The following is an 18,979-nucleotide window of genomic DNA, read 5'->3' as shown; positions in this document are numbered from 1 at the left end:
TCAAAGGCAGTAATTAGCAGGATCTGTAACACTACCATCTGTGACACTCTGTCCTTCATACAGGACCAAATAAAGCGAACATTAAAAACAAAGATATGAATATGAATTTAATATAATAGAGGTACATAGTTCATGAAAATTAATTGTTTTTTGCCTTTTCTCTTGTCATTTCTCAGGACAGTAACATAATCCCCATACTTACTTTTCTTTGGCTCACATCACTTTTCTTTGACTATGTATTTCTTTCTTTCAGTGTCCCCACCTTTATCTTTGTCTGTCTTTCTGCACTCAGCAGTACCACTACCAAGAGGATGACTCGCCACATCTTGACCAGGGATTCCCACAGCTCACCAATGAGGTGCGAGCCCCTGAGCTCGTGCACGTGTCCGAGAAGAACCTGTCTGAGATTGAGAATGTCCACGGCTACGTCTCCCATTCCCACATCTCTCCTCTCAAGGTTAGCACGCCAACCGATCCCCCATCATTCCAAGTATGCTTTTACACCTGGTGTAGAAAGCGTGACTCTCTAACCTTCATCTCAAATCAGCTGCATGAACAACTGCCAACATGGCCTTTTTCTCCTTCTTGCTCCATGGCCGCAGACTACTCAGTGTTTTTTTATTGCTCATTTTATATTCACTCATACCACTTTGGTGTTTTGTTAGGCCAATAAAATTGAATTACTAAAAGACTAGGATAAATTATAGCACACATATAGTTAACTTTGTGCATAAATGGGTGTGTAGCAAGTAGATCATTGTTGAATTCAGGCCAGATTATACTTTTTTTTAATGCTTCTATTAGATCTGAATTATGCTAGTGTTTTCTCCTTCATTTTTTTTTGTTTATTTTTACTGTACCTTTCTTTTGATGTGCTTTCCTGAGCCATATAAGCAAAAATTGGTGGTATTAATCTGGTTGTCAGTTTGTAGGTTTTGTTTTTGTGTATCTGTAGAACAGGAAATGGTGAAATAGTGTCTTCACAATCCTTCTTCACTGTGCCTTTGCCATTCCTTGCACACATTTTCCCTCTGCATCATCTTGATTCATAAAGTGCTAGTTTGTTTGTCCAAGCCTCTAACATCTCAGTGCCTCTCTCTGCCCACAAAAGAGCATGCCTCCATCTGGAGTCCAAAGTTGGAGAAAAAAGACATTCAAGCTGTGTTGAAAGGTCTTAGGTACATTATACAATCTATATTATTGATCTTGGTCAATAATACAGTAAAAGCAGAGTTCAGCTGGCAGATGGAGTTTGTTGAGCAATGGTTTTGTTTCTACTCAGGTTTGAGCCAGCAGAGGGCAGTGTTGGAAATTAGGGGAAGTGTTATTGTGTCAGTAGTTTATTCCAGGCACTGTTTGAAGTGCTTGGCAAACTGTTCTTAGTTTCAGCGAATGGAGAATGACTTTCCTTCATATTTCATATGCTTTGGTTTACAGATGCACAGGCAGAACATTGAACAGCACTTGGAAAATGATTTCTAACTGAGATTTGTAGTTCTTATATTTATAATTATCAAAATGTAATGACTTGATGTTAAATTGATAAACGCAAGGTTTTGGATCTAGCCTTTTTTTTCGAGTTCTACAAATTTGTTTTATGTGAAATGCCATGAATAGCTTTGCCATGACAGTGAGAAATAGGCATTCATTTGTTTTATTGGAGTAGAAATTTCAACCTTAACTAGAATCACACGCTTCAGTATTGGGAATTACAGTATGTGAAGACATCTCTTCTCTGGCCTAATTAACTTTAAAGCCTGTGGTTTACATTATAATATATATATATGCTATTTGAATAGAAGAAGAAATAAATGCTATTTATTGCATGAATGATTGACTTCCCTCTGCTGCCAATTGGCTTGAAATGGTTATAAGATGTGATCATAATTAAAACAAATGTATATTGAATTATGGGGTAAAACTTTATAACAACTATCCTTGATAAATGGTAAATTTATAGTGATTAAACTTTAATAAACACTTATTTCACTGTTAATAAACAGTGAAATGCTTTATAAAACATGTATTAAGCAATTGTTTATCATAAAGTTGCAACTGATGTTTATAATACTTAAATAAAATGGTTAATAAAAACTATGTAGTTCATCTATACACGTTGGGGTTTAAAAGATTTATACAACCCATTATAAACCTTTACAAATGCTTGTTTAATTGTTAATAAAGCATCTATTGTTCTGTTAACAGTGAAATAACTATTTACTTTATTTAACTATACATTTATCATTTATTGGTGATTGTTATTCAAAATGAATCCATGGCTGCTGCATAACAGCAGAAACTCAATATGATTAGATGTGATTTAACGCAGTACTTATCCATCAGTATTGTTGTTAGATGATGATGTTAATGCTTTTGTCCTTGCATATATAAGCAAATCCCATAGTTCTCCATCCAGTTTTGACATGTAAGAAATGATTCACCGTCGCCATTAACCGTCAGGAGCTCCGAGAATCCTGTGTTGTGCCATTAAGTAATACCTGTAGGAGCTGTGATGTAATCCAGCAGACTGCAGACTGTATGACAATATGTCAGATGCCATTGACAGTGTCAATGGCATCTGACATATTGTCATACACTGTAAAATGTAGGTAATAAACCAGGAGAGGCATGCCAAATGTCTTACTGATGGTCTTCATTGTAATGACTCAAAGTTAATGAGGTCATTGTTGATAGAAGTGTAACACCAAAAAGTGATACGGCCCAAACAACCTTAAACCAACCTTTGGGTTTGGCAACTATTAAGTTGCACTGTCATTTCTAAAAGAAAATTACCAGTTGGGGACTGATATTCAGCACCTTAATGGCAGTGGATTATCACAGGAGTGATATTTTCCAGTATGGGTGCAGTATTGTGAGTGTTGACAGTTGACATTCAGCCATTTTTGGTCTGTTTATTTACAAGCTGAGAACACAAAACTGTGTTTTCCTGTACTTATTTCTGCTTTAAAAACAGTTTGTTTCTTATTAGTGCAGTAGTGATCATTAGTGAATTTTACTTTGCACATGTCAGTCAATCTGTGATGGCAAATTTCCCACTGGGTAAGAGGCTCTTCCTCATTGACAGAAATAATGCAGGAAGCCAGAGTCATCCTCATTCAATCTTTACCCCTTTGTACATTTCTCCCCTCTCCCACCTTCAACATGTGGCAGGGTAACCATTACTAATGCTTTTTATCCTGATGCATCAGGCTCCCTTCTTTCTCTCTCCCTACCCAAGTATTCTGGCTAGTGATCTTGTCTTTCGTTTCTTACCTGCAGCCTGCACTGGTTACCCGTTTTGATCTTGCATACCCGGGTGTGACCACAGCAAACTACATGGCAAGTTTTATTTAATTTTATTTTTATTTGACCTCTGGGGAAACTCAATCCCCTGTATTTTATTGTATTATTTGTTTTTAGTATTACCTTAAACTCCTCCCTTATTTCTGGGTCCTTCTATCCAGAAGATTGATGTCCCATCGGTGCTGCATGGACTTTGTTCTGTTGTTGCCCTTCTATACATTGCCTTAAGAAGCAGTCTTTCCATTACTTGTGGGTCGTTGCCCTTCTCTTGTCTTACCCATAATTTGTTAAATTAATTCCATGCGTCTTTGTGACCCATTTGCCTGCCAGCAAATCCCATGTGCTTGCTGTGGTGTTACTGTGATCTGGTGTGAAGCCTGTCTCTGTTATCAATCATGTATTATTTGTTGAAGAGCTTACTGTACCCAGGTCATGTGTTTAGGATCCCCATACCTGATTTAACCTGCACTTAACAGAATAATGAAACATATGCAATAATATTCAAAGGCCAAGTTACTTTTAAGACACAATTACAGCATGCTCAACGGTGTACTGTCTTTATCACTTATTGTGGTATTTTTTGAATTGATTAAGCATTATTATTCAGAATCAGAATCAGAATCATTCCTTTATTTGTCCCGCAAATGGGGAAATTTCTTTGCCACAGCAGCCAAAGGACAGTAATTACAATAAACAATAATAAAAAGTAAAAAATAAACAATATAATAAGAAGATAAGAAATAGAATGTACTTGTATATACATAATATTTACAATATGAACATTGTAGTAATATTTACAATATGAACAGTGTAATTATAAACAGTATTTTTATTTACAAATAATAAATATGGGTATTAAAAATTGTCCAGTTAGTGCAAACCAAAATGTATATGGAATATGTGTAGAGTTTTTATGGCATAGTGCACATGTGGGGTCTACTGGGAGCAGTGCTGGTTGTACAGTCTAACAGCAGCAGGAAGGAAGGACCTGCGATACCTCTCCTTCACACACACATGGGGTGTATCAGTCTATCGCTGAAGGAGCTGACCAGTGCGGTGATAGTGACCTGCAGGGGGTGGGACTCCTTCACCAACAGCGATGACAACTTATCCATCATCCTGCTCTTTCCCACCACCTGCACTGGGTCAAGAGAGCATCTCAGCAGATTCTTGGAGTATGTTCAATTAACAGTTTGGATGTGAACTGCTGGGGTGGATGGGGGGATTCATGCTTTGCGGGGTCGAGGTGAAGTCTGAACAAGTGAGTCTTGAGTCTTTTGCGGAAGACGGCGAGTGATTCTGCTGCCAGAGCAGAGAAGAGTTGCGACTTCGCTGAGTGGCCTTTGTTTGCTCTTAGCGATGGCGGTACCAGCTGGCCAGCTGATGTAGTAGAGAGAAGTGCTCACGCTGGGGCATGTGGTCTGACCAGTGTTTGGAGGTAGATGGGTGCAGTTCTGTTGACGGCCTTGAAGGCCAGCACCATCGTCTTGAATCTGATGTGGGCCGCAACAGGAAGCCAGTGGAGGTCATGGAGGAGGGGGGTCACATGGGAGAATTTGGGTAGATTGAAAACAAGGCACACTGCAGCATTCTGGATACGTTGCAATGGTTTAGTCACAGAGGCTGCGAGTCCAGCCAAGAGCAAGTTGCAGTAGTCCAGGCGGGAAATGACCAGCGATTAGACCAGGAGTTGCGTCGCATCCTTTGTGAGGAAAGACCGGATCCTGCGGATGTTGTAGAGGGCAAATCTGCAGGATCGGGCCACCGCGGTGATGTTGGGGGGCGTCTGTCGTCGAGGATTACACCCAGGTTCCTCGCAGTCAATGGAGGCGATACTGCGACGTCCTCGACAGTGACTGACAGGTCCATGTGAGGGCAGTCTTTCCCCGGGATGAAGAGGAGTTCAGTTTTACTAAGGTTGAGCTTGAGATGATGCGCAGTTGTCCAAGCGGAGATGTCTGCCAGACATTCCGAGATGCGCATTGCAACGTGGGTACTGGAGGATGGGGAAAAGAGAGGGATAGTTGGGTGTTGTCAGCATAACAGTGGTAAGAAAATCCATGTGATGTGATTGCAGAGCCTAGTGATCTAGTGTATAGTTAAAACAGAAGTGGTCCTAGTACTGAGCCTTGAGGGACACCAGTTTCCAGAAAGCAGGGTTTAGACAAGGAGTCATTCCACGTGACCTGAAAAGTGCGATTTGTCAGGTATGATGTGAACCAGGTTAGAGCAGAGTCAGCGATGCCAAGTTCGGCCAGAGTGGAGAGGAGGATTTGGTGGTTGATAAGTCGAGGAGAATGAGGACTGATGAGTGGGATGAGGCTCTGGCGGCACGGAGAGACTCATGCCTGGACTACACGAATACGATATATTCCTAAACGCACATTTTTCTGTCCAATTGGGCCTCTCAACCACACGAACACAGCGATTTCACCCACATAAATGGAGATATTTTTAAACGGATAAAAAGTGGAGAAATAGAAAAATATCCGATTGAGTGGATCCATGTAGCGATGTTAAACGGAGCTGGTGTTGACGCGATGACGTCAAGCGCCTAGCGACAAGCCGTTCGCACATGCGCATTGAAGCAAAACGGTTATCAACAACAATAGTCGACATGTACCGGACTGTGTGCTTTGCACTTTTAGGTCTCATCTCAGCTCTACACATGAACGTAACATTGTTGCATCAACTGCACTCCACCGGTACGCAAAGGCGTCTGCTGCGCCCAATATTACTGGATAGCCCCAAGCGTCCACAGTTTAAAATCCGCCAGAAACGCCGGTTTTGGGTCAGACCGGGTCGGTCAGTGGAGTGAGCAATCCTAAAGCCTGACTGATTAGGGTCAAAGAGGTCGTTTTGTGAAAGGTAGGACAATTGGTTGTAGACAGCGCGTTCCAGGGTTTTAGAGAGGAATGAAAGAAGAGATACAGGTCTGTAGTTGCTGATCTTGCTGGTCAGGAGGTGAGGGGACAGAGAGTGTTTAAAGAGGAGGAGAGGGAGGATAACAGAGTGGAGGAGGCTTCCTCGGTGGACAGTAGAGAGAATTGTTCTGTGGATGATAGTGAGGAAAGAACAGTTGAGGAGAGAGTGGAGGGAGAGAGGGATTTCAGGTTGTGGCGGCTTCCCAGCTTCTCTGGGGGGATGTTGAAGTCACCCAGGACAACGAGTGGTGTGCCATCGTCAGGGGAGCAGCTTAGGAGGACGTCCATCTCATCAAAGAAGTCGCAGGAGGGGGGAGGGCAATAGATCACCACGATGTTGAGCTTGAAAGGAAGGGTGACAGAGACAGCGTGGAATTCAAATGCAGATCTGGGTATGTGGTCGAGGGTAAGGACCTGGTAGGACCACATGGGTGAGATGAGGAGTCCAGTTCCTCCTCCACGACCTGTTTGTCTCGGGGAGTGTGAGAATGAGTAGGCAGTTGAGAGGGCAGCTGGAGTGGCAGTGTTTTCTGGAGGGATCCAGGTCTCCGTAAGGGCCAGGAAGTGGACAGTCTGCAGGGAGGCATAGGCTGAAATGGTGTCCACTTTCTTGACTGCAGACTAGCAGTTCCATAGCCACCTTAGTACTTCAAGTTCAGTACCGTTGGTGAAATCTTCTCCAGTTTGATGTCCTGACTGGGATTGGGTGGGACTGATGCTGTAGTGACTAGCCCATATGTTCTAGATTTACCTCATGCAGGCTTAGTCCTGCCCTGCAATCAAGCCTATTCACCACACCTGACTTGGCCGAAAGTCACTGATAGCTACTCAGCTTCAACAGTTTCACAAGAATTTACACAAAAAGTAACTAGACAAGATAAAATATTTCAACTAACTCTCCTCACAGAATGCCTAAACACTGGATCTACAATTTCTTCTTACTCACCAGCAGTAATTCACAGCTTCCTTCACCTGAACAAAATGTAACTAAACTCTCAAAGAGTTTTTCAAATTGACGTTCAGTTAAATTTGTGAAATAAGGTGTGTGGTTACCACAGGCTGAACATATTTACGCGTTTTGTTCTACCACATAAAATCCATCATTAAATGTCCCACAGTTTAATTATAAAGCTCTTCCGTGTGTTAAAACGGTTAGCGGTTGCTAACAAGTGTCTAAATGAAACTACAGAGATTGTCAGGGACATTAAACGTCATCACAGCGAACACGTAGAGTTACAAAGTATTCTAACTCCGACTTTGCAACTTTTACATCGATCAGTTTATAAAAAACCTGTATAGTAATTGTGTAGTAAGATGCTTAGTGGTGGTGACTTTGAAGTCATGTGACCGCAATGTCGTCTGTTTCAAATCAAATCAAATCAAATCAAATCAAATTTTATTTGTGTAGCCCAAATTCACAAATCACAGTTTGCCTCAGAGGGCTTTACAATCTGTACAGAGACGACACCCTCTGTCCTTCGACCCTCGATTCGAGTGAGGAAAAACTTGCCCCCCAAAAGAAGCCCTTTTAACAGGGAAAAAATGCAGAAGAAACCTCAGGAAGAGCCACAGAGGAGGGATCCCTCTCCCAGGACAGACAGACGTGCAATAGATGTTGCATGTACAGAGCAGATCAACGAGATCACAATGTATACAATTATAAGAGATGATTGACAGGAGTGAAAGTACATAAAGAGGTATTACAGCAATAATAATGAAATGCACATAATGGAAATGTGACTACTAGTAATAACAGTAGTAGTGGTTAACGGTAAGGATAGTATGTAGTAATGCATTACAATAATAGTAGTGAAACGTATGTAACAGAGATATGACTAATATTAGCAACAGTAGTGGTGGGTGTCAGGCAGGGCCATGGCAGTAGGCGCGTCCACGATCCACGACCCGGGCGCGGCCAGGATCCATGAGAGCCTGTAGGACTAGAAAGCACAAGGACTCCGGGGAAGAAGTGAAGTCAGTGACATGCAGAGATGGGGCATGTATACAGGCATAATGTATACAGATGGAGAGGAGAGGAGGAGAGAGAAGCTCAGTGTATCATTTGTCCCCCGGACTGGGCCTATAGCAGCATAACCAAGAGCTGGTCCAAGACAGGCCTGGGCCAGCCCTAACTATAAGCTATATCAAAAAGGAAGGTCTTAAGTCTACTCTTAAAGGTAGAGAGGGTGTCCGCCTCCCGGGCCAAAACAGGAAGATGGTTCCACAGAAGAGGAGCTTGATAACTGAAGGCTCTGGCTCCCATTCTGCTTTTGGAGACTTTAGGAACTACAAGTAATCCTGCGTTTTGGGAGCGTAATGCTCTAGTTGGGTAAAAGGGTAGTATGAGCTCCTGGAGATATGATGGTGCCTGACCATTAACAGCTTTGTAAGTGAGAAGAAGGATTTTAAACTCTATTCTTGATTTTACAGGGAGCCAGTGCAGAGAGGCCAATACAGGAGTAATATGATCTCTTTTCTTAGTTCCTGTCAGTACACGTGCTGCAGCATTCTGGACCAGCTGTAGACTCTTTAGAGACTTGTTAGGGCAGCCTGATAATAGAGAATTACTATAGTCCAGCCTGGAAGTAACAAATGCATGGACTAGCTTTTCTGTGTCTTTTTGAGACAGGATGGGCCTGGTTTTTGCAATGTTACGTAGATGAAAAAATGCAGACCTTGAAATTTGTTTTATGTGGGAGTTGAAGGACATATCTTGATCAAAGATAACTCCCAGATTCCTGACGGTGGTGCTGGAGGCCAAGTTAATGCCATCCAAACTAGCTATATCATTAGATAATGCATCTCTAAGGTGTTTAGGACCAAGTACTATAACTTCGGTTTTATCTGAATTTAACAGCAGAAAATTGCAGGTCATCTAGGTCTTAATGTCCTTGAGACATGCATGGAGTTTAGTTAGCTGATTAGTTTCATCTGGCTTTATTGATAAGTATAACTGGGTATCATCTGCGTAACAATGAAAGTTTATGGAGTGTTTCCGAATTATATTTCCTAGAGGGAGCATATATAAGGTGAATAGTATGGGTCCAAGCACGGAGCCTTGAGGAACACCATGACTAACCTTGGTATACAGGGATGACTCATCATTAACATGTACAAACTGAAATCGATCCGATAAATAGGACTTAAACCAGTTTAATGCGGGTCCTTTAATGCCAATTAAGTATTCCAGTCTCTGTAGTAGAATGTGATGATCAATGGTATCAAATGCAGCACTAAGATCTAGCAAGACCAGGACAGAGACAAGTCCTTTGTCAGAAGCGATTAGGAGGTCATTTGTAACTTTGACCAGTACCGCCTCTGTGCTATGATGTGCTCTAAAACCTGATTGAAAATCCTCATATAAACTATTGTTATGAAGGAAGTCACATAGCTGGTTGGCGACTGCTTTCTCAAGGATCTTGGAGAGGAAAGGAAGGTTGGATATAGGTCTATAGTTGGCTAAAGCTTCTGGATCAAGATTAGGCTTTTTAAGAAGTGGTCTAATTACAGCTAGTTTAAAGGACTGTGGTACTTATCCTGTTAATAGAGACAGGTTGATCATTTCTAGTAGAGATGAGCTAATTAAAGGTAAAGTTTCTTTCAGCAACCTAGTTGGGATGGGGTCTAGGAGACAAGTTGTTGGTCTAGATGAAGAAATCATCGAAGTTAGTTGGTGGAGGTCAATGGGAGAGAAGCAGTCTAAATATAAGTCAGAATTTGCAACTGTTTCTGAGGTTCCTGTGTTTAAAGATACAATAGTGCCAGTTGAGGGCAAGCGATGATGGATTTTGTCTCTAATAGTTAAAATTTTATCATTAAAGAAGCTCATGAAGTCATTACTACTGAGCGTTGTAGGAATACATGGTTCAGTAGAGCTGTGACTTTCTGTCAGCCTGGCTAAAGTGCTGAAAAGAAACCTGGTGTTGTTTTTGTTTTCCTCTATTAATGACGAGTAATAGCTTGCTCTGGCATTTCGGAGGGCCTTCCTATATATTTTAAGGCTATCTTTCCAGGCTAAGCGAGATTCTTCCAAATTGGTGGAACGCCATTTCCTTTCAAATTTCCGTGATGTTTGCTTCAATTTGCGGGTATCCGAGTTATACCAGGGTGCTAACCTCCTGTGTTTTATAGGTTTCTTTTTCAGAGGGGCAATAGAGTCCAATGTTGTTCGCAATGAGCCTGCAGTGCTATCAACAAGATGATCAATTTGTGAGGAACTGAGGTTAGCGGAGGAGTCCTCTATTATATTAAGACATGGCATTGAATTAAGTGCCAGCGGTATAATTTCCTTAAATTTAGCTACAGCACTATCAGATAGACATCTAGTGAAGGAGTTTTTGCCTAATGGTGTGTAGTCCAGTAATAGAACTTCAAAAGTTATTAAGTGATGGTCTGATAAAAGAGGATTCTGTGGAGAAACTGTTAGATTTTCAATCTCGATACCATAAGCTAGAACAAGGTCAAGGGTGTGGTCAAAACAGGTAGTTGGTTTATGTACACACTGAGAGAAGCCAATAGAGTCTAATAATGTGATAAATGCACTACTAAGGCTATCATTAACGACATCCACATGAATATTAAAATCACATACAATAATTACTTTATCTGATTTGAGGACTAGACTTGATAAAAGCTCAGAGAATTCAGATAAAAATTCTGAGTAAGGACCAGGTGCTCGATACACTACAACAAATAGAACTGGCTGTAAAGTTTTCCACGTTGGATGTGAAAGACTAAGAACAAGGCTTTCAAATGAGTTATAATTTACTTTAGGTTTAGGATTGATTGACAGACTTAAGTCATAAATAGCTGCAACACCACCTCCTCGGCCGGAGCCTCGAGGAATGTGAGTATTAATATGACTAGGGGGAGTGGATTCATTCAGGCTGACATATTCTTCAGGATGCAGCCAGGTTTCAGTAAGACAGAATAAATCAATATTACAATCTGAAATTAAGTCATTTACTAGTACAGCTTTCGATGACAGGGATCTGATGTTTAGGAGTCCACATTTAATTCTCTTGTCTTGTTTTGAAATTGCAGAGTTGCTGTTAATTTTTATTAGATTTTCATGCACAACTCCTCTTCTGCTGACTTTTGATTTGATTAATTTAGGTGGTCGGGGGGCAGACACAGTCTCAATAAAGTTTTGGGTGTGCAACTGATCTAATGGAAGCTCAGAGAAGCGTGTAAGACTGCAGCTCTGCCTCCTGGTCTCAACTCTGGGTTGTCAGGTTGGTTGTTGGCTAATAAAATGGGTCAGATTTCTAGAGATGAGAGCCACTCCGTCCAAAGTGGGATGGATGTCGTCTCTCCTAATCAGACCAGGTTTTCCCCAGAAAGTCCGCCAATTATCAACAAACCCCACATCGTTTGCTGGACACCACCTCGACAGCCAGCGGCTGAATGATGACATGCGGCTAAACATGTCATCACTGGTTTATAGCCTAACATTACCTTTTTACTGCTACACATTTAATTTACGCTTCAAAAATCAGAAAGTGGTGTTCATCTGTGAAGATTATCTTGATGAACAAAACCTGGAAGTGTCATAAACTTGTGTTTGCCATTGGGATTATTTTTGGCAATATTCCAAAATGCAGTGGAAAAATCCCACTGGTTTTTTGGTGAAGGAACTAGGATGATGCTAACTTTCAGGTTGTACTACAAAAAAACATCATTGGTATAGCTCTCTATGGACCACAGTTCTCACAAGACCAGCCACGCTCCACCTGTAAAACTATCAACTCACACAGAAGTAATGTCTGCTCTTCTCACGGTCTGATACAGCAGCCAAAAACACCAGGCCCTTCAGCCTCTGTCCCCACCCTCTGCTGCTCCTCTAGGCATCACACATCCTCTGGAGCTGCTCTTGGCTGCCAGAGTGTGTCCGGGCTCATTAGGTCAAGTGGACAGGAAAGAGCAGGTCAGCTTGCCAGTATGACTTTAATATGTATGAATTCAATTTTTTTTTTCATTGTTGTGTTAACATAATTAAAACCAGGGGCACCCCGGTAGCTCAGTTGGTAGAGCGCGCAACCCATGTGCAGAGGCTCTGTCCTTGCTGCAGCGGCCCAGGGTTTGAGTCCGACCTCTGGCCCTTTGCTGCATGTCAACCCCCCCCTCTCTCATCCCATTTCTTGTTATTTCTAAGCTGTCCTATCAAAATAAAGCCTTAAAATACTTTTAAAAAAACCCAAACCAAACAAAACAAAAAAAAAACATAATTAGAACCAGTGTGCCTTGATAAAGTGGTTGAATTCAAAATAAAGAAGTTAAATTTGACCTTTTTCGCCTGGTCTTTAAAAATGATAAAAATAGGACAGGTCATTAAAAATGATCGATATTGGCCGATATGAAACATCACTATCATCAAAGAGTTTCGCCAAGGCCTACCCTCACCCAAGAGAGGGTCCATATGAAATCTGAAATAAATCGCACATTGTTAACAGTATTTGATAGTAATGTTTAATTACTCACTTATCAAGGTCATTCTTTAATGTCAGCTGTTAGTAGCCAAAGAAAAGTGAGGCCTGTCAACTATTGTAGTTCCAAAAATACAGACTGTTTAATAAAGAACAGGAGTCATCGCTAGAAATAGTAAGTAGAGATAATGTGTGTATGTTCACTAGGGATGCAATGATACAGTTAGCCACGGTTTGATACGTACCTCAATTTTTTGATCACGGTTTTGGTTCAATACACATTTTCTGCGAGGAGGAGAAAAAGCTACATTACTATTGAAAATCTTCTATTTATTTTGCTTATTATATTTCTGGTGTATTGTACAATGTGAAATAAATAAAGTTATATAAAAATAAAAACACTTTCAAACGTGAAAAGTGCCAAAAACGCCTCTTGGCCTTGATTACTGCTATAATAAAAAGCTAAATAATAATCAAACATCCATCTTGAGCGCAAGGCTCTGTGTTTTAGCCAATTCGTATTCTATGACTTTTACTGTTGGGTGGTGGTGACGTAGATGCTTGCTCATGTTCGAAGTGTTTCCATTTGTGTAGGCGACATGAGTCAAGCTGTGCTTGCAGACAATAAGTTTTCTGTCCACTGTTTTTGTTCCCTCATCGTTGCATTCAATACCAAAACCAAAATGACGGAAGATTTGAAAGAAGACGATGCTTCCTCAAACTGTTGCATCTCCTCTTACTATGCTGTCTGCAATATTCACTATGATTCTATGCTACCCGGTGCCACCTCGAGTGTCATTACATCATTTGCATACTAACAGTGATTGGCCATTTACTGGTGGAGAGGGGTATTCTCCGGTTACACACCAACCTGCTCTCACTGCAGGACACAGACACACACAGCCAATTTGGAGAGAAATGCATGGGAAGTAGTAGTTATGCAAAAAAATTTTTTGCAAAAGCTTTCATAAGTTGTTTAATTATCTGCTTAATCATCTAAAGGATACACAGTTCCATTCATCATAGCAAGAGCATGAATATTCATTACACAGTCGTTAAAGCAGCACTTTTTAGTCTCTTTAATCGGGTCAGAGGAACTGTCTAGTCTCTTTAAAATGTCTCCTGTCAAAGAATGTTATTAAAGTGCCCATCTGCTTCAGTCTCATTTGGACAGTTCTTGAAATTCTGCCCAAGCTTGTTGTCTTACAGCCTTCTCAAAGAAAGGGAGTCTCTATCATCAGAATTATCTCTCTGTGATAACCTGAGATGAACACAAGGTTTTAAGGGGCCAAATGAAGTGAAATCATTTATTGCAACATTGTAGAGGTAGACTTCATTCTATCTTTCACTGACACATCTGTTAAAGTGGGTTCTGTTCTGTTATCAGAATGCAAGCCACTTGCAAATGAAGCATGGTCAGTCCCAAAGGGCAAGCATGGAAAGGACAAACACATATTTGTAGTTGAACATAAGAAATGCTTACAGTCCAAACCTTGTCAAAAACTGTACAGAAGAATCCTGCAGGAACACACTTAGTAGCAGTCAACTCCAGAAACTCAAAACCTCTTTGACTTTTATTTATTTAATTTATTTATTTATTCATGTGCACAATGATAAAAAAAAACAAGAATTATATTTAATAATACAAGGCAAATAATTGTGCAGGAGAGGAAAAGAAGCCCAAAGGGCTTATATGAAATCCTCTCCCTCAATATAAAATCACTTCTTGTGATCGTCTTGTTTGTAATGAATGAATTTAAACATAAACATACAGTACATGTTTGAAACATATTAATAGAAAAAATTGATAAAAGTTTGAATTTGCTAAATAAGGATGCAGATGGCGCTTGATTAGTAGAATTTGATATCATTCTCAAGAATCTTTTCTGAATTGAGAATAACTGATTAAGGTACGAGGAATATGAAGCACCCCAAACAATGTTACAGTATGTCAAATCAAATCAAATCAAATCAAATTGTATTTGTATAGCCCAAATTCACAAATCACAGTTTGCCTCAGAGGGCTTTACAATCTGTACAGAGACGACACCCTCTGTCCTTCGACCCTCGATTCAAGTGAGGAAAAACTTGACCCAAAAAAAAAGCCCTTTTAACAGGGGAAAGAAAATGTATGTCAAAAGTATGTCAAATATGGATAAATTAAACTGTGATATAATGTCATAAGACAGGACTGATTAACTAAGGAAGAGACTCTTCTGAGTCTGACTCTTCAAAGTCAGAGTGAGACATGGCATAGTTAGTATCATCCACAAATAAATGGGCAGAGAAGACTCAGACATTACGGCGAAATCATTAATAAAAATTAGAAACAGAAGGGGCCCAAGAATTGACCTTGAGGCACACCATAGTATAGTTTTGCTATCTTAGATTCATGACCATTAATACAAACATATTGTTCTCTGTTACAAAGGTAATCACCAAACCAGTTGATCACTCTTGAAGACCATATCGGTGGAGTTTTGACAGGAGAATATCATGGTCAACTGTGTCAAACGCTTTTGAGTGATCCAAAAAAATACCAATAGCAAACATATTTTTGTCCAGAGCTGTAGAAATTTTATCAATAAGTTGCAAAAGAGCCATATATGTTGAGTGCTTTTTGCGAAAACCATATCGGTGTTTGTACAATATGTCATTATCATTGAGGTGTGAAATAACTCTTGTGTAAACTAACTTTTCCAGGACCTTGGAAAAGCACGGTAGGATAGAAATCGGTCTATAATTGTTAAAAACACTGGGTTCACTTTCTTTAAAAAGAGGTAAGACCTTTGCCACTTTAAGATCACTAAGGACTACCCCAGTCTTTAGTGACACAGCAAAGACATGTGTTAAAGGTTTTTCCAATGAAGGGAACTACTTCCTTTAGGAGCTTAGCCTTGATTTCGTCGTGACCTGCTGCTGAATTATTAAGATTTACAATGATGTCGATCACTTCATTAACTGTGGGTGGTTCAAAGTTTTGCAGGGCAGGGAAGACACCAGTAATATTATCTGTAGGGCAGTTATTAGATGGAGAGATTTTCTTGGCAAAGGTGCTACCAACATTTATAAAGAAATTATTAGATTCATTTGCTATGTCAGAGAGATTGGAGAATGTTGACTTGCCATCAGTGAATTGGGATGGAAATTTTGCAGGTGCCTTTTTCTTGTTTAATAGTTCACTAATAATATTCCATGTATTTTTTATGTTGTTAGTAGATTCTTTGAATTTATCAGAATAGTATTTCTTCTTTGCCATACGAAGTAAATAAGTGAACTTGTTTCTATATTTTTTATATGTATTGGAGTTCCGTGGAGTTGGATTAGAAAAAAACCTTTTATATAATCTGTTTTTCTTCCTTGAGGATTTTATGAATCCAGTAGTGAACCAGGGTTTATTAAAACCATGTCTTTTATTAATTTTGAGGCTCACAAGTGGAAAGCACTCATTAAATACGGTCTTGAACAGATGAATAAAAGATTGATAGGCTTTGTTGGCATCCTGCTGATCATAAACATCATCCCAATTTACTTTTTCAAGCATTTCTCTAAAGCGTTTGATGTTATCTTCACTAAATATGTGGAAAACTGTTCTGACATTTGGGCCCTTATGTTTGAAACTATTACTTGTAGTGATATGGAATACAGGAAAGTGGTCAGAAATGTCAGAATATAATATTCCTGAGTTTACTGGATAATCAAATGTGTTAGTTATAATGTTATCAATAAGGGTGGCTGTTTTACAGGTCATTCTGGTTGGCTTGTCAATAAGAGGAAGAAAATAGGATGACTATAACACATTTAGAAAATTAACAGTAGAAGAATGGTTCTCAGTATTGATAAGATTGATATTAAAATCTCCAAGCAAATAACAAAGTTTACCTTCCTTATTAATAACATCAAGTGAAACTGTGAGTGTATCATTGAAAGAATTAATTTCAGCATGAGGTGGACGATAAATACAACCAATTATGACGTTTCTGCCACCAAAAACAGGGCAAGATATTAATTCCAAAAAGACAGATTCAACCTCAGTTTCATTTGAGATTAAATCCAAATCCTTTCTTACTTTAATCTGATATTGGTTATGAACAAAAACAGCAACTCCTCCTCCAGCTCTTTCCTTCCTATTTGAAAATACTAAAGTGTACTGAGGTATGTTGTAAAGCTCAACAATTTCATCAGAAAGACAGCAAAAAAACATAAATTGATCATTATTCTTAGGAAGGCTGCGTATATTTAAGTGAATTGTAGAGAAGACATTGGAATTACTGGTTAAGTTGCCAGTCAACAAATGAAATTCATCCTCATTATAGTAGTTACATGAATTAGACTCTCTATTAAATCTGCTAAAGAAATTGACATCAGGGTCATGTGAATCAATACAGTCCATATAATTATAATTATTTGTTGTGAATGGGTTAAAAAGATTCAATCATGAGAAAACCTGCTGGGGTTAGACATCTCCCTGCTGTCTTGGGGTGCTGCTGCGAGGATGTATAATCAGCTTGTCGTGACGGAGAAAAGCGATGTCCCCTCTGTCTCGAGCAGCTTTCAACTTAGGCATTAGGTCTTTTCTTTTCTGACGGACGGCATCTGTATAGTCCTCATTTATGTAAATTTTGGAGCCTTTAAGGTATTTAGCCCTCTGGAGAATCATTAATCTGTCCTTGTACTTAACAAACTTAACTACAATCGGCCAGGGTCTGTCACTCCCTGACACAGGTTTCCCTGCACAGTGAGCCCGCTCCACCTCGATCATCCCCTGCAGTTGTAGTTTCTCCATGAGGACTCTCTTGACCTTTTCCTCTGAATCAGACCATGTTTCTCCTGGTGTCTCCTCGATTCCATCTATGACCAAGTTGTGTCTTCTGGACTGACCCTCTAGATAATCCATCTTGTCAGTAACGACCAACAGACTCTCACATATCTTGAAGATTTCAGATTGCATGTCTTTACAGTGATCAATCTGTTTGATGTTACCCATTTTGATGTTATCGACCTCTTTCTGTGTGAAATGAATACTGGCTTTAATTTCTTGAACTTCCTTTGAAATATCATCCAGTCGTGTGTTTGTTGAGTCCAAGATTATTTTGACAAAGCCTTTAAAATTCTCTTGCTGTTGTTGCAAGAGTGCTAAAAACATCTCTCTCTGTTGTTGCATTAGTTCATTCACCTGTGCGAGCAAAATACACTCCTCCTCAGACTTCACTTCTGGCTTCTGCTTAGGTGGCATGTTGTCACTGAGGGAGGCCTGGGTCTAGTCTGGTGGATGGATGGATGGATGGATAGATGGGCTGCTGCTAAGGCCTGGTGGTTGAGCTACTGCTGAGGCCTGGTGGTTGAGCTGCTGCTGAGGCCTGGTGGTTGAGCTGCTGCTGAGGCCTGGTGGTTGAGCTGCTGCTGGGCCAGGTAGCTCCTGCTGCTGAGTCCTGCTGGATAGGCTGCTGCTGAAGCTTGATGGCAGCTGCTCCTGGGACCAGGTAGCTTCTGCTGCTGCAGACCTGGTGGTAGCTGCTGCTGCTTGATGGTGTCTGAGCAGCTAAGTCCAGGTAGCTTCCACTGCTGGGGCCTGGTGGTGGCTGCTGCTAGAACCAGGTGGAAGCTGCTGCTGCTTGATGGTATCTGATCAGGTGAGGCCAGGTAGCTAGGCTGCTGTTTGATGCAGACAGACAGGCCCAAATGTGCATCCACCAGATATCTCCCCTTAAAACTGTCAATCAACTTCTACAGGTTGACCACAAGCACTCCACAGTCACCATTGATAGAAACAAATCAGAATTTGGTAGAAGTTTGATCCAAAAATGCTGTAAAATGTTTAAAACTTGCTCTCAGTGCTGCTGCTGCTCTCTGCTGCTCTGCCTTGATCTGTTGACTTTGGTGAATGACTTTGGTGAATGACTTTGGTGAATGACTTTAAACGGTTATTCTTATAGTATTAGTAGTATTATAGTAATATACTAAAGTCAAAGGCAGTAGTTGTAATGCTTTATTTCTGTTGGATTTAATTGCTGACTGAAGATGCTAAACAGTTGACTTGGTACCTTGGTTCTTTGAGCACACATTCGCGGATGGCCCTTGTAATTGGGCATGTGTGGTCCATAACCTGCTGTGTATGTTCAGAATGCATCTATCTTTGTGATGGCAGTGAAGAAAAGAAAGGGACCAAGGAAACACAAGAAGTCAAAATGTCACAGAAAGTGTGACTGACCTCTCCTGCTGATAGTCAGGAGAGGAGCTCTCATCAAACCTAGATTGAACATAATGATGCACTGCAAATAACTCTGCAGATTCATCTCGCCATCTATGTGAAAGATTCTGTGCTCA

The 18,979-nt window shown here is 40.4% G+C and overlaps 1 protein-coding gene across 22 annotated transcripts in view; it reads left to right on the top strand.

Moving 5' to 3' along the window:
• dlg2 (discs, large homolog 2) overlaps positions 1-18,979 on the top strand; it is a 355,738-nt gene that overhangs the window by 197,056 nt on the left and 139,703 nt on the right. For 10 of the 22 annotated variants that reach the window (XM_084373899.1, XM_084373897.1, XM_084373903.1 and 7 more), the window contains 2 exons: positions 293-457; positions 3,280-3,339. In XM_084373899.1, coding sequence (XP_084230025.1) covers positions 293-457; positions 3,280-3,339 — 225 coding nt within the window. The remainder of the gene's footprint in view (positions 1-292; positions 458-3,279; positions 3,340-18,979) is intronic. The other 12 variants (XM_084373888.1, XM_084373893.1, XM_084373901.1 and 9 more) reach the window with 3 other exon arrangements.

The sequence above is a fragment of the Pagrus pagrus genome, assembly GCF_965226575.1.
Source record: "Pagrus pagrus genome assembly, chromosome: 14".
Classification (NCBI taxonomy): Eukaryota; Metazoa; Chordata; class Actinopteri; order Spariformes; family Sparidae; genus Pagrus; species Pagrus pagrus.
This window is presented reverse-complemented; position numbering and strand designations above follow the sequence as displayed.